The sequence below is a fragment of the Pelobates fuscus genome, chromosome 5 (genome assembly GCF_036172605.1).
Source record: "Pelobates fuscus isolate aPelFus1 chromosome 5, aPelFus1.pri, whole genome shotgun sequence".
Lineage (NCBI taxonomy): Eukaryota > Metazoa > Chordata > Amphibia > Anura > Pelobatidae > Pelobates > Pelobates fuscus.
The window spans coordinates 224886114-224903048 of record NC_086321.1 but is presented as its reverse complement, the minus strand read 5'-3'; the positions used below and the strand labels follow the sequence as shown (position 1 = coordinate 224903048).

Below are 16935 nucleotides of genomic sequence, written 5' to 3'. Positions count from 1 at the left end.
ATGACATCACCATTTGTACAGCCACACAAGCACCCATGCAATTATTTATATGTGCAGCTGTCATGAGAGGTCATTAAGAAATACCTGCATTAAAATTACCTGCATCAGCAACTCCTTAGAGATGCATTGAATCAATGAACATCAGTGCAGCATAATGTGAATATGCAGCACTAGAGGTGTTTGTAGGCAGTAATGTAAACACTGTCTTTTCTCTTGAAGGGCAGTGTTTACATTAAAAGGCCTGCAGGGACTGACTATACTCACCAGAACAAATACATTAAACTGAAGTTGTTCTGGGGACAATAGTGTCCCTTTAAGTCAGTGTTCTTCACTTACAATAGTTGGGCTTGGAGCCTCAGTGCAAGGACAAGAACTGATACACATGCATACTCACAACTAAGCTCCTGCAAGAAAAAAAAAAGATTGACTTGAATGGTGTGAGCACACTTGCTTAATCTTTGCTTCATGCTGATTAATCATGCTGGTGAAATTTCCTAAAACATTAAGCTGTCGTGCTTATGCACTGGCTGACTTATTGTATTTAAAGTGCAATAACAACCACAATACTGTAGTGTTATGGTGCCAGCATGCCCTTGGAGTTGTCCCCCTGTTTTGTATCACATTGATTTCGACCTGTCACCTTCCTCAGCATTGGGATATTAGCAATATCAATTTAATCCCTCTTGGATTGCATTTATCAGCTAGTAACATCAGGTAACAATCTCAGGCCATGACAGTCACCCAAATATGAACAGAACTGATATCGTTAATGCAAAATTATCACTTCTGCCAGAGCAAAGGGCCAGGTCATGGCACGTGTTGGAACCTTGTATGTGTAATATTGCTCAAAATGGGATACAGAGCCAGGGGTAAGAGCCAGGAGCATGCTGGCATTATATGTAGTGTTGTCGCGAACCCGGAATTTTCGGTTCGCGAACGGCGAACGCGAACTTCCGCAAATGTTCGCGAACCGGCGAACCGCGCACCGCCATTGACTTCAATGGGCAGGCAAATTTTAAAAACAACAGGGACTCTTTCTGGCCACAATAGTGATGGAAAAGTTGTTTCAAGGGGACTAACACCTGGACTGTGGCATGCCAGAGGGGGATCCATGGCAAAACTCCCATGGAAAATTGCACAGTTGATGCAGAGTCTGCTTTTAATCCATAAAGGGCAGACATCACCTAACATTGACACCTGTCCTCAAAGCCCAGCCCTGATACACACTGACACAGAGCAGAATAGAGACTGTTCCTCCTACATAGGGTCACTTGGCAGATATGGATTGACACCTGTCCTCAAAACCCCTGATACACACTGACACAGAGCAGAATAGAGACTGTTCCCCCTACATAGGGTCACTTGGCAGATATGGATTGACACCTGTCCTCAAAACCCCTGATACACACTGACACAGAGCAGAATAGAGACTGTTCCTTGTCCACAGAGACCATGATACACACTGACACAGAGCAGAATAGGGACTGTTCCCCCTACATAGGGTCACTTGGCAGATATGGATTGACACCTATCCTAATGATCCCTGATACACACTGACACAGAGCAGAATAGGGACTGTTCCTCCTACATAGGGTCACTTGGCAGATATGGATTGACACCTATCCTAATGATCCCTGATACACACTGACACAGAGCAGAATAGAGACTGTTCCCCCTACATAGGGTCACTTGGCAGATATGGATTGACACCTATCCTAATGATCCCTGATACACACTGACACAGAGCAGAATAGGGACTGTTCCTCCTACATAGGGTCACTTGGCAGATATGGATTGACACCTGTCCTAATGATCCCTGATACACACTGACACAGAGCAGAATAGGGACTGTTCCTCCTACATAGGGTCACTTGGCAGATATGGATTGACACCTATCCTAATGATCCCTGATACACACTGACACAGAGCAGAATAGAGACTGTTCCTCCTACATAGGGTCACTTGGCAGATATGGATTGACACCTGTCCTAATGATCCCTGATACACACTGACACAGAGCAGAATAGAGACTGTTCCCCCTACATAGGGTCACTTGGCAGATATGGATTGACACCTATCCTAATGATCCCTGATACACACTGACACAGAGCAGAATAGGGACTGTTCCTCCTACATAGGGTCACTTGGCAGATATGGATTGACACCTGTCCTAATGATCCCTGATACACACTGACACAGAGCAGAATAGAGACTGTTCCTCCTACATAGGGTCACTTGGCAGATATGGATTGACACCTGTCCTCAAAACCCCTGATACACACTGACACAGAGCAGAATAGAGACTGTTCCTTGTCCACAGAGACCATGATACACAATGACACAGAGCAGAATAGGGACTGTTCCCCCTACATAGGGTCACTTGGCAGATATGGATTGACAAATCCCTGACAAACAGCTACCACATGCAAGGAAGGCAGCAGGGGCGCAAATGACCCACTCCCGACGCGGGAAGGTAGTGACGACAAATAACAATACAGGACTCTTTAGAGGCCCTGTGATTGTAATCAGTCCACTTGAAATCCTTTAACTTTGATCAATTGGAGGGAAGTCTGGTGCAGAGCCACTGACCCATGCACAGGGCCAGCCTTGGGCCTTTGGGCGCCCTGTGCAAGAAATCTTCCCGACGCGGGAAGGTAGTGACGACAAATAACAATACAGGACTCTTTAGATTTTCCAGACCCTGGGGTTGACATTAGTCCAGATTTACATCTTGTGACCCATGAGGATGTTCCAGGCACTACTTGTGAAATAAAGACAGATAATAAAGTGAATGATCCTTCTCCTTGGGACTTGCACCCTGTCGTTGAAGGTGGAGTAGGCAATGGCAAGAGCATGCTGTGGGTAGTCAGTGCAAACACTCTCTTCCCGGTGAATAATGAGGAGACTAACTATGATGACGTTATTTGCGTTGAAAGTAATGATGCCATAGATCTTTTGAAACCATATGGAAGGAACGAATTGGTTAAAAGAAAGGCAAGAGACCACCTGCATATAGACAAGAATACGCATAAGAGAAAGAAGAGAACAGGTGAAAGAGAAGCTGCAGACTGCCTATCTGCAAATAGTTGAGTTATGTCCTGAAGATGTCCGTGTTACCACAGTGCAGACTCTGTTTGATACACTACTGAGTCAGAGAAACCCCAGATCTTCACGTATTGGATGAGTCGGTGCGTGGAGTTGCAGAGAACGTAGAACAAGAAATATTTAAACTTTTCCTGTGTACTGACAGCAGATATACATAGGGTCACTTGGCAGATATGGATTGACACCTGTCCTCAAAACCCCAGATACACACTGACACAGAGCAGAATAGAGACTGTTCCTTGTCCACAGAGACCATGATACACACTGACACAGAGCAGAATAGGGACTGTTACCCCTACATAGGGTCACTTGGCAGATATGGATTGACAAATCCCTGACAAACAGCTACCACATGCAAGTAAGGCAGCAGGGGCGCAAATGACCAACTCCCGACGCGGGAAGGTAGTGACGACAAATAACAATACAGGACTCTTTAGAGGCCCTGTAATTGTAATCAGTCCACTTGCACCAGTGGACCTAAAAATTAGGCATGTACACATGCCTGAAAAATTTGGTATTGTTGCAGCCGCTGCTGTAGCAGCGTCCAGAAAAATTGATGTTTGTTTCACAGGCAGAAAGTGCCCTAAAACATGGCGGCTTGAACCCTAGTTGGTGGCGGATAAGTCACGCAAGTCAAACGTCATTCAGAGCTAAAATATAGCAGCGTGTGGACAATTTTTAGCCCAAGGCAGCTCATCTCATCAGGCCTTTTTTAATCGAATGTATCGCCCAGTGTCAGTCCCTTCGGGATCCATCCCTCATTCATCTTAATAAAGGTGAGGTAATCTAGACTTTTTTGACCTAGGCGACTTCTCTTCTCAGTGACAATACCTCCTGCTGCACTGAAGGTCCTTTCTGACAGGACACTTGAAGCGGGGCAGGCCAGAAGTTCTATCGAAAATTGGGATAGCTCAGGCCACAGGTCAAGCCTGCACACCCAGTAGTCAAGTGGTTCATCGCTCCTCAGAGTGTCGATATCTGCAGTTAAGGCGAGGTAGTCTGCTACCTGTCGGTCGAGTCGCTCTCTGAGGGTGGATCCCGAAGGGCTGTGGCGATGCATAGGACTTAAAAAGGTCCGCATGTCCTCCATCAACAACACGTCTTTAAAGCGTCCTGTCCTTGCCGGCGTGGTCGTGGGAGGAGGAGGATGACTTCCACCTCTCCCCCTGTTAGATTCCCGTTGTGCTGTGACATCACCCTTATACGCTGTGTAAAGCATACTTTTTAATTTATTTTGCAAATGCTGCATCCTTTCCGACTTGTTGTAATTGGGTAACATTTCCGCCACTTTCTGCTTATACCGGGGGTCTAGTAGCGTGGACACCCAGTACAGGTCGTTCTCCTTCAGCCTTTTTATACGAGGGTCCCTCAACAGGCAGGACAGCATGAAAGACCCCATTTGCACAAGGTTGGATGCCGAGCTACTCATTTCCCGTTCCTCCTCCTCACTGATGTCATTGAAGGTATGTTCTTCCCCCCAGCCACGTACAACACCACGGGTACCAGATAGGTGACAACGAGCACCCTGGGATGCCTGTTGTGTTTGGTCTTGCTCCTCCTCCTCCTCCTCAAAGCTACAATCCTCCTCTGACTCCTCTTCCTCACAATCCTCTTCCAGTTTTGCCGCAGGTCCAGCAAGCGATGCTGATAAGGCTGTTTCTGGTGGTGATGGTGACCACAACTCTTCCTCTTCCTCTTCACGCTCATCTACAGCCTGATCCAGCACTCTTCGCAGGGCACGCTCCATGAAGAAAACAAATGGTATGATGTCGCTGATGGTGCCTTCGGTGCGACTGACTAGGTTTGTCACCTCCTCAAAAGGACGCATGAGCCTACAGGCATTGCGCATGAGCGTCCAGTAACGTGGCAAAAAAATTCCCAGCTCCCCAGAGGCTGTCCTAGCACCCCGGTCATACAAATATTCATTAACAGCTTTTTCTTGTTGGAGCAGGCGGTCGAACATTAGGAGTGTTGAATTCCAACGTGTAGGGCTGTCGCAAATCAAGCGCCTCACTGGCATGTTGTTTCGCCGCTGGATATCGGCAAAGTGAGCCATGGCCGTGTAGGAACGCCTGAAATGGCCACACACCTTCCTGGCCTGTTTCAGGACGTCCTGTAAGCCTGTGTACTTATGCACAAAGCGTTGTACGATCAGATTACACACATGTGCCACGCACGGCACATGTGTCAACTTGCCCAACTTCAATGCCGCTATCAAATTTTTTCCGTTGTCACACACCACTTTGCCGATATCCAGTTGCTGCGGAGTCAGCCACTTTTCCACCTGTGCGTTCAGGGCGGACAGGAGTGCTTGTCCGGTGTGACTCTCTGCTTTCAAGCAAGTCAAACCCAAGACGGCGTGACACTGCCGTATCCGGGATGTGGAATAGTATCTGGGGAGCTGGGGGGGTGCCGTTGATGTGGAGCAAGAAGCAGCGGCACAAGAGGACTCAGCCGAGGAGGTTATGGAAAAGGATGGAGTAGGAGGAGTAGAGGAGGTGGCAGCAGGACTGCCTGCAATTCGTGGCGGTGTCACCAACTCCTCTGCAATGCCACGCATTCCTTGCTTGTCAGCCGTCAGCAGGTTTACCCAATGCGCAGTGTAGGTGATATACCTGCCCTGACCATGATTTGCAGACCAGGTATCAGTGGTCAGATGGACCCTTGCCCCAACACTGTGTGCCAGACATGCCATGACTTCCTTTTGCACAATCGAGTACAAGTTGGGGATTGCCTTTTGTGAAAAGAAATTCCGGCCGGGTACCTTCCACTGCGGTGTCCCAATAGCTACAAATTTTTTGAACGCCTCAGACTCAACCAGATTGTATGGTAAATGCTGGCGGGCTAATAGTTCGGACAAGCCAGCTGTCAGACGCTGGGCAAGGGGGTGACTTGGTGACATTGGCTTCTTACGCTCAAACATGTCCTTGACAGACACATGACTGTGGGCAGATGAGCGGGAACTGCTCAAGGCGGGAGACGGAGTGGCGGATGGTTGAGAGGGGGCAAGAAGGACAGCAGTGGTTGACGTGGCTGAAGATGCTGGACCAGGAGGAGGATGGCGGCTTAGAGTAGGCGTGCTGCTTGTACTCATGTGTTGATCCCATAGGCGTTTGTGATGTGAGATCATGTGCCTACGCAAAGCAGTTGTACCTAGGTGGGTGTTGGACCTCCCACGACTCAGTTTCCTTTGGCACAGGTTGCAAATGGCATCGCTGTTGTCAGAGGCAGACACACAAAAAAAAATGCCACACTGCTGAGCTCTGCAATGACGGCATTCTGGTGGTGGACACAGCATGCGTTGATTGGCGTGCTGTCGGGCTGACCCCGGGTGCCGATGCATGCTGTCTGACTGTGCCACTAGCTCCTTGCGACGACCCCCCCCTGCTTCCAACTCGTCTCCTCCTCCTCTTCTCTGTCTCCCCATCTGAACTTTCGCCCTGTTCTTCTTCTTGCCGAGCGGGCACCCACGTGACATCCATGGACGCATCGTCATCATCAACCGCTTCGCTTGTATCAGACAATTCAGAAAAGGAAGCAGCAGCGGGTACAACATCATCATCATCACACCGTACCTCCATGTGTTTAATGCTGCCTGCCTGAGACATATCCCTGTTATCTACATCCTCTAGCAATAATGGTTGCGCATCACTCATTTCTTCAAACGGGTGTGTGAATAACTCCTCTGACATACCAAGTAAAGCGGCTGTGGTGCTAGTTTTGGTGGTGGCGGCAGGCGGGTGAGTGCTATCTTGAGAGGTGCCTGAAGCTAAGCTGGAGGAGGATGGTGCGTCAAGGTTCCGAGCGGAGGCTGTACAAGATTGGGTGTCCTGTGTTAGCCAGTCAACTATGTCCTCAGAACTTTTCAAGTTCAGGGTACGTGGCTTCTGAAAACTGGGCATTATTCTAGGGCAAAAGGGAATCACAGCACCACGACCACGACGGCCCCTGCGGGGTGGCCTGCCTCTGCCTGTCATTTTTTTGGGGATTAGTGGTACTATGCGTGCAAGCTACTGTGAGACCAGATATGATTGGCAATGTGAACTGTAACAGTTCTGCAGAGCACACACTGTAGGCCTGAGACACCCGCTTGAAGACAAGTAACTGCTATTCAATCTATAACAGTGAAAAACAAATTTTGTTTTTAAAAGCACGCTATAGAGACACCAGATATGATTGCCAATGTGCACTGGAACAGTGCTGCAGAGCACACGCTGAAGTAGGCCTGACACCCAGACGCTTGCAGACAACTAACTGCTCTTCTATTACAGTGGAAAAAAATATTTATTTTAAATCTAAAGCTTAAGCTAGTGTAAAAACAGATATGAGTGGTGGCACTGGGCAAGAGGGCACAGTATCCACTGTGAAACTCACACAGAAGCTGGCAGGCAGGCAACTGCTCTTCTATTACAGTGGAAACAAAGTTTTGGTTTTAAAAGCATGCTATAGAGACACCAGATATGAGTGGCAACTGTCAAAGCACGCTGGCAGGGTTGTGCAGGGCACACGCTGAAGGAAGGCCTGACAGAGCCGCTTGAAGGACACTGACTGGCTGCTATTAGCTTACACTGGAAACCTTTTTTTCTTTGTAAAAGCACGCTAAAGAGACACAAGATATGATTGGCAACTGTCAAAGCACGCTGGCAGGGTTGTGCAGGGCACACGCTGAAGGAAGGCCTGACAGAGCCGCTTGAAGGACACTGACTGGCTGCTATTAGCTTACACTGGAAACCGTTTTTCTTTGTAAAAGCACGCTAAAGAGACACCAGATATGATTGGCAACTGTCAAAGCACGCTGGCAGGGTTGTGCAGGGCACACGCTGAAGGAAGGCCTGACAGAGCCGCTTGAAGGACACTGACTGGCTGCTTTTAGCTTACACTGGAAACCTTTTTTCTTTGTAAAAGCACGCTATAGAGACACCAGATATGATTGGCAACTGTCAAAGTACGCTGGCAGGGTTGTGCAGGGCACACGCTGAAGGAAGGCCTGACAGAGCCGCTTGAAGGACACTGACTGGCTGCTATTAGCTTACACTGGAAACCTTTTTTCTTTGTAAAAGCACGCTAAAGAGACAGCAGATATGATTGGCAACTGTCAAAGCACGCTGGCAGGGTTGTGCAGGGCACACGCTGAAGTAGGCCTGACACCCAGATGCTTGCAGACAACTAACTGCTCTTCTATTACAGTGAAAAAAAATTATTTATTTTAAATGTAAAGCTTAACCGATTGTTAAAACAGATATGAGTGGTGGCACTGGGCAAGTGGGCACAGTATATGCTGTGAGCCTGACACACAGGCTGGCAGGCAGGCACCTGCAATTACATTACACAGGAAAGGAAAAAAAAAAAAAAAAAAGCAGCCTGATGTTCTAGCCCTAAAAAGGGCTTTTTGGGGTGCTGTCCTTACAGCAGAGATCAGATGAGTCCGTCAGGATTGTAGTGGACACTGAATACCCTAGCCTAGCTATCAATTTCCCTATGTAATCAGCAGCAGCTAAACTTTCCCTCCTCTCACTAAGCATGCATCTTCCGAATGAATCGAAAATGGATGCTGGGAGGGAGGTTGGAGGGTGTGGAAGGGAGGGAGTGCTGCTGATTGGCTGGAATGTGTCTGCTGACCGAGAGGCACAGGGTCAAAGTTTACTCAATGATGACGAATAGGGGGCGGATCGAACTGCGCATGTGTCCGCCCGCAGCGGCGAACGCGAACAAGCTAATTTCGCCGGGAACTGTCCGCCGGCGGACAGTTCGGTACATCACTAATTATATGCATTACAGCGGGCAGTAGTTATTACAGTGCTTAGAGTGCCCTTTTAAATAGAAAAATGTGCACACAAATGCTTAAAGGATCAGTAAAACAATCATCATGTTTTGCATTATTATTTGCATTATTTGTAATAACATCTGCCTTTATAATACAGCCCTCAGAGTTGGTAATCAGGTAAGCTGTATCTACTGGGCTGCCTATAATGGTTTTCCATATGATGCTATTTTGACTCTTGCCCAGGTAAGTGTTTACAATAATGCCCATTCACATAAGAGAGGGATGTACCGTGCATAATTGTGGTGCCAGGGGCGCTGCAAGAGTAAATATTTCATTCAGCATTGGGATGAATTTTATAATCATAAGAGATGTTGTAAGTTACAGCAAACTGTTCATGATAGGTTCAGTTTAAAACAAACTAAAATCAAATTGCTCATAGAGAATGTAGAATTAGTAAGGGATACACTTGTACCTGCACCTGTGCTGGCAGCGTATACCAATATCTTTGACTACACTAGAAAATTCAGTAAAAAGGAAACAGGTTACCATGTAAAAAGCATGCTTCAAAGCTTTCAATCGTAAAACATATCTTTTCAAAATGAAAACAGTGTCATGTCAACATTTACTGTGACTGCAGATAAGAACCAGTATGCTCAAATAGGAACACCCATATCTAAATACAAAACAAGTTCTTTAAATATTTAAATGTCCCCCATTGTCTGTCTAATCTCGCTTCCCTCTTCTCCTTGATTATTATAGGCCACTAAAAACCTACTTTATACGCATTTTTAACTCCTTTACTATCAACCATCTGCATACACTGATGGCATATGTCTTATCCCACCCTGTGTGCACACACATATAAATAATTTCTGTGGCATAACTACAATAATTTTTTTTGTCAATTTTTATATATATTCTGTGGTCTGTGAATCATACGGAATATATTTGATGTTTCCCTTAGTTTCCTATATGCAGCAACACCTTATAAGCTCCCTACACATTTCCTCCCTCTACGAACATGGCAAAAAAGTAGCACAAACGTAGCCTGTGCAGCAACCCATTGTCTTGCTTAGGAGCTTCTGCCAGGCTTAAATCAGACAGAAAGCTCCCGGTCATTCCAAAATGGTTTGACTTGTACTACTTGCAATGGGTACTGCAGCCAGGGCCAGATTAAGAGCCCAGTGGGCCTGGTGCTGACAATTATGACGGGCCTAATTACAAAATCTTTGTTGACCAAAAACACTAAAACAATCATACCTCCCAAGCGTCATGTATCTGATGGAGATAGTGCTGGAGGGAAACTCATAGGATGCAGCTATGAGAAAACACATACACATACTTTATGCTAATCTCATGCTTTCACCTTTCAAGTAAATTCAAACCCCCGAAACAGCAGTGTCCAGTGAAGCAGAAAGTCAATGGGCGGGGTAAAAGGGTGGGCCACTGACGCGATTCACGTAACCAGAACTGCCGAAAAGGGCGAACATGTATGCCCAAAGAATTTAAAGGACAGCCTGGCATGAATGCATGTCCCCTAGTGTCCTATGTCTCCCAGTGCCCCCTAGTGTCTCAGTGCCCCCTAGAGTCCGCAAGTGTCCCCATGTCTCTCAGTGTCCCCTAGAGTCCCAGTGTCCCCTAGAGTCCCAGTGTCCCCTAGAGTCCCAGTGTCCACTAGAGTCCCAGTGTCCACTAGAGTCCCAGTGTCCCCAGGTGTCCCAGTGTCCCCAGGTGTCCCTATGCCTCCCAGGTGTCCCTATGCCTCCCAGTGTCCCTATGCCTCCCAGTGTCCCTATGCCTCCCAGTGTCCCTATGCCTCCCAGTGTCCCTATGCCTCCCAGTGTCCCTATGCCTCCCAGTGTCCCTATGCCTCCCAGTGTATCCTAGTGTATCCCAGTGCCCCCAGGTATCCCAGTGCCCCCAGGTATCCCAGTGCCCCCAGGTATCCCAGTGCCCCCAGGTATCCCAGTGCCCCCAGGTATCCCAGTGCCCCCAGGTATCCCAGTGCCCCCAGGTATCCCAGTGCCCCCTAGTGTCTCAGTGTTCCCAGGTGTCCCTATGTCTCCCAGTGTCCCCTAGAGTCTCACTATCCCCATGTCTCCCTGCTGCCTTACCTGAGCTGTAGGCGGTCTCTGCAGGCTGGGAGCTGCTGTCTGGACTCTCTGTGCTGTGTAGCTGCTCCCCGTGGATCAATGAGTAGAGAGGGGCAGGGAGGGAGATGCTGTAACTTCCTATCCCTCCCTCTCTCCACACACACAGTGACCCCTACTGACCGGCTCTGTATTGCAGAATAATCTCTGTTTACACGGAGACTGACATTTTTATTGCCGGTATCACTGCAATACCAGCACTGGCTAGGCAGCCTCAAATAGTAGAAAAATACCGGCCAGGTGGCAACCCTAAGAGTAGTGTGTAAAAAAATAAAATAAAATAAAAAGCAGGTGAGTACTAACATTATGCTCCCAAAGCATAGAAATGTATAATACATTATAAATTTACTTTATGAGCTGTAATATTCTAAAGTGAACCTGGCATGACGACATGCTTTCTTCCATGAATAAACCAAGTACTATTTTACTGTATAATTAAAATAAAACATTCAAATTCATAACTTTGCTACCCCACTAAAAGTTGGAATATTTGAGAAAGAGCCATGTGGCTATGCACCTTCCTGTACCCACCACAAGTTGCATGTGTCAATTTGTACTGTTTTGTTTACTTGGCAACATTCATGCCTGAGCATAAAACCACATTACAGTATAACACACGCACATGTTACTAGTATATAATAAAGCATGTATTGTGGCAAGAGATTTAAAAATATCAAAGTTTATTCACTAAACAGTTAATTGTAGTGCATTCAATACTGAATTGCAAAATTTAGGCCAATATTGTTCATTTGAAAAATGCACCAACTCTGCTCCAACACAGCTCGACTATTTTAGCCTGCATTTTGCAATTCAGATTTCAATACACTACAATTCCCTGCTTAGTAAAGATACTCACTAGCCTTCCTCTTCCCGTAAAGATATATAACATCAAAATGAAGCCAGTAATTTGTGAAATAATTGTTAGTCATAACTGCAGCATCACTCCTATAAAGCTGGATGTTATTGCTTCAGTTAAATAATCAACATTAACCTATAGAATAGAAGGCTCAATCTCAAGCAAGACTACTAAAGAATCATACTTTTCGTTATTGTAGGCACCAACATATTCTGCAGTGCTGTACAAAGAAACATTAAAACCGGTTATAACAGGTTCACTTTAACAGTTCCTCTTTGGGCAAATAAACCATTTCTGCATTCCTTGATTTATACTACCATACTAGAGAAAATAAACATGAACTAGATTAAAGAATAGTATACTTCTATGATTTGCTTTTTTGTTTTTGTTTTGCTAAACAGTTCATAGCTATGAGTAGGTTAAGTGGAGATTTTATTCCAATGAGACCATTTTTTACCAACAATTTTATATTCACATTTAGTGAGTAAAACCATTTTCCATTGCTAGTAATGTATATTCCATTTTTGTGTATACAGATAAAGGAATATGTGATTGTTAAAAAAATAAAATTTAAAAAAAATTCTTCGAAGCTAAGTCAACAGCGCATGCCTAAACGGGAATCTTTCTAGCAGACCATTCACATTCCACCTGAATCTAGAAAAGCATCCAAGCTAGGGCAAGCCCAGACACAACAGTTTGAGGTTTCAGAGAAAAATATGCTATGGTATTTCTCATTGACAGGCCCCCTCAACTCATCCACATAATAATACATTATTTGCTATTGCTGAAACAATGGCATTGTATCTTGCTAGCAAAGGTTCAGTTTCCTCTCACAAGAGGCTAGTATGTGACTGCAAATATAGACCAAATTGTTACATAAAAAGGTATTGTAATGAATTGACAGAAATTCTAAGTGAATGCACAGTGAATTAAAGGGACACTCCAAACACCCAGACCACTTCTGCCCATTTGAGTTGTCTGGGTGCCAACTCCCACCACCACCCTTAACCCTGCAAGTGTAATTATTGCAGTTTTTATAAAGTGGTATTGTGTTACTTTTTCACTTGCTGCAAGCTCAGCTGGCTGTGTAGGCTACTAGAGCAAGAGTATTTTTAAAATATCAGCGTATTTTTACATTACAATTTACTTTATGTTTGTTTTAATATTTTTTCTTAATTAAAAGGGGCGGTGTTGGCACCATAACCACTATAACATGCTATAGTGATCATAACAGCAGGTGTCCTCTGGCTCCATTTCCAAACTGTTTGACACCTATCTAGGCCAACGGAGTGCCTCCAGTCCAACACTAATGCAGAAATTCCTAATTCTATATCAGTGACATCAATTCTGCACATCTTTGGATTCAGTTGGCACTCTCACGCCAATGAATTTCCTCAAAAAAAAATGTACAATATGAATAAATCTGTTGTAAAATGGGAACTTCCAATTTAGATATATAGGAAAAGGAGGTAGGCCTGGAGGTAGGTAAAGATCGTAGCATTCGATAACATCGTAGCTATGCTGTCTAGATTGAACTTCTGTGCAAGTCCTATATATTTCACTGTGGTTTATGTGCTTAGAGTCACCCCACTTATTTAGGGCAACAGCAACTGCATTTGTAAGCATATATCATTTAACATTGATTTTAGGTGTGTTTTAACAACTACCATCACTTCTAGTTTAATTTACATAGTAATGGGGTCTTAATTCTTCAAAAGTGCAGTACCCATGGACCACAAGTGTTTGGAAAATGTTCACAGGGATACTGTAAGGCTTTCAATAACATTCCATAACTTTGATGCGTCATAGTTTTGTTAACTTATACAGGGTATATGCCTTTCTAGTGCTGGGCAGCTTGGGTACAGCTTTTGTATGTAATATATCTTTGGCTAGCACAATATATAGATTAAAGTAGACGCACTATAAAATATGACTCATTCATAACTGTCATGACAGGGTCCCTTTATTGCTAAGTCTTACATTGCATCATTGCAATCTCCATTTCTTTTCTTTTTTGTGACCACACTGAAAACTGTATGTGTGCCCTGTGAGATTTCATAAGACAGAACAGGAAATGGGCAATGTGGAATTTGTGGATAATATACACCACTACCTAGTTTCACAACCTATTTCCTTTGTGTTTCACATTACTTCATCCTCTTGTTTTTTGCGTCAATGTAAAGAAAATTGTGTTTGGGAACATGCAGTTGTCTTTACAATTGCAACTACTAGGATAATATGCGATATAGTCAGACACCACCTGCCAAGGAGAATACTGCCTAATGATGAGGAAAGCACCCATTATAGAAGGAAGTTCCCTATCAGAGGTAGATCCTTGGTTCATGGCCCACTTCTTACTCCGCTACACTTACTGCTTTAAACTGCAATTTTTATATATAAGAATACTTTTCATAACACCAGTTGCCAATGCCTGCAATTGCATGGTAGAATATGGTTACTGAAGGATTGAAAGAGCCAAAAGCACACAACGTGTATTGCCCTAATCTGCAATACTATGCAAACTATTAGGATTAAAATTGAAACCATTTTCATCTGAATTGGTTGGCATAAAAAACCTCATTGTGTGATGGCCTGGTTTCTTTAATTCAGAAACACTCATGCGTAACATTCTATACACAGGGGAGACAGAATGGACACATGGATAAAAAACAGTGTTTGTTTGACATAGATTCATATTGCACATAATATATATGAAAAACAACCTGTTTGAAACATTTTAACTATAGTTTGAAAATGTTTGACTAGAAGAGTGTTCACTATTAATTATAACAACATTAATAATAATTGTAGTTTTGCAATAACTTGAACTTCGAAAATGTGTGCTGGGGGCTATTCATTTTTAAATTATTTTATAACCAGCATAGTATGCGATCAATGTGACCTAAGGCAGTCATGCAGAAATGCTTTGCATGGGGAATTTAACAAGGAACCTTGTGAATTACTGCTCACTAAATCATTTACAGTCAGTGCCCATACTATGCCCTGTGTGATAATACAGTGTTAGATCAGTTGCAGCACTCAAAATTGATAGAATGGAACCAAAACCCATCTTAAAGCTGAATCTTAATAATACAATTTTATTAGACTATAAACTCATACACTGTTTTATGGGGACATTACAATAGACCACCATGATTAAGATATATAAAGCACATTTTCATATGTGCTTAAATTTTTTTTTTTTTTTTACAAATATATATATATATATATATATATATATATATATATATATATATATACACATACACACACACACACACAATAAAAAGAGTTCTACTTCTACAGAAGGAAGGCCTTGGCAAAGCTAAGTATGCTAGTGCTCCCCTACCTTTGCTAACTAACCTTTTCCTTCCTGCCTGTAAATCTACCCAATGTATGTGCCAATCTCTGCCATACTGTCCTGTCTTAGTTTCTAATCTAGTGCCATGACACACCTGCTGGTGTTACACCAATTCTTGTACTTTTCATCAGAGTGAAGAATTATATTTGCCCCAGACAGATATTTAGGATGCTGGAGAGGACAAACATGTTCATTTTTATCTTTATAATAATTTGTATTCAAGCAGTTTTGCAAAATTGAAACAATCCCTAAAGGGTTATATTTTAGATAATATATTCAATTTAAAAAAAATAGCAAAACAAGTCTCAACTAATACCTTCACATATGATATACATCCGGTCTAATAAAATAAAATACAATTTTAATATGTAAAAATACAGTTTAGCTCAGCACACCATCAATCAACATATTTACCTTTTAGGGGAAAAGTAGATAAATGAAATAAAATTGCCTAGTAGATCTACTTAGTTTATACACAAAAAAATACACACAAAAGAGGAGTGCACACAGTTCTCGAGAGAGAGAAAGCCTTTCACTTAATTGGCAGTAGATTTGTATGCACACATGAGAAATATGAATATAGTATAATTACACATATAAATGCAGTGTCTAAGTGTGCAAGGTAATGATTAAATATACGTGAAGTGAGTTTGCACATGTGGCAAGTTAATGTGGATTTAACAATCTCCCACTCCTACTGCACTGAGTTTATTATTGCACAGACAGGCTTAGTATAAAGCAATGTACTAATATCTCTTCCCCATATAATAACATTGTATCCCCAGGTGAGAATCCAGTGCTTGCTTACCTGTTGAGTTTCAAAGCGAATGCTCTCCTCTCTGCGCTGGATAGGGAAGCCATGATAGTCCAGTTCAGTGGCTGCCAGCAAAGGGCAATCAGCAGCCCATACAGCGCTGTCTCATGCCATGGGCTGTCATGAAACTGTCACTTTGTAAACTAGGAGAGCACACACTTCCGTATTTCTCCTCCCTGACCCTGCATCAATGATGGGGGAGGAGGGATATCCCACAGCTCAGCTGCAGCTCAAAGCCTGGGTTCATTTCACAATGTTCAGGGCGAGTTCATTTCTTAACTGGAGGTTTTTACCTCCCTCAAGCACCAAGAAGGATCTACATCTCTTCAATGGTGCAATGCAATCTAATTGTAGCTAGTATCAGCCATTGCATACTAGCATTGGTAAAGGTAAATGAAAGTTGTTCACTGGGCAAGAGGACGAGTTACTGTTATCAAGATTCTATTTGGCTCTACAAATACAAGTCCTCTCCCTGCCCCCTAGTTCTATGGTCCTGGTTCAAACTTGAGTTCACTTTACATATTGCCTTGGTATTAGGAATAATCTTGTTGTAATGTGACTCCAGGCTGACAGGAGGTTAAGCTGCTCCAATTTCTCTTTGAAATACACCACTGCTCCATTCCAAGATGTATTTATTAGTTAATACTGTATATATGCTTTGATCCTTCTAACAAGATACTTTTTAATACCTTCTCAGTACATTCAACATAACCTTGGCATATAAATAGTTAACGTCTCACAATATTCCGGATATATTTGTCATGCAAAGTGCAGGGTGTTGCTTCTCCTTTTTGAAGCAGTTTAGTCTTACTTCTGCAAAATGCACAATAAAAGCAACATGATAATATGAGTCACTATATTCAAGACAGCCCATATGTATTTGGA

The 16935-nt window shown here is 43.7% G+C and overlaps 1 protein-coding gene across 4 annotated transcripts in view; it reads right to left on the bottom strand.

Moving 5' to 3' along the window:
* Positions 1-16208, bottom strand: part of DOCK8 (dedicator of cytokinesis 8) — a 172753-nt gene extending 156545 nt beyond the window's left edge. For all 4 annotated transcript variants that reach the window (XM_063455068.1, XM_063455070.1, XM_063455069.1 and 1 more), the window contains exon 1: positions 16045-16208. Coding sequence is in view for 1 of the 4 variants with exons in the window: in XM_063455069.1 (XP_063311139.1) it covers positions 16045-16097 (53 nt within the window). In the remaining 3 variants the exon portion in view is untranslated. The remainder of the gene's footprint in view (positions 1-16044) is intronic.
* Between the last annotated feature and the right edge of the window lie 727 nt (positions 16209-16935).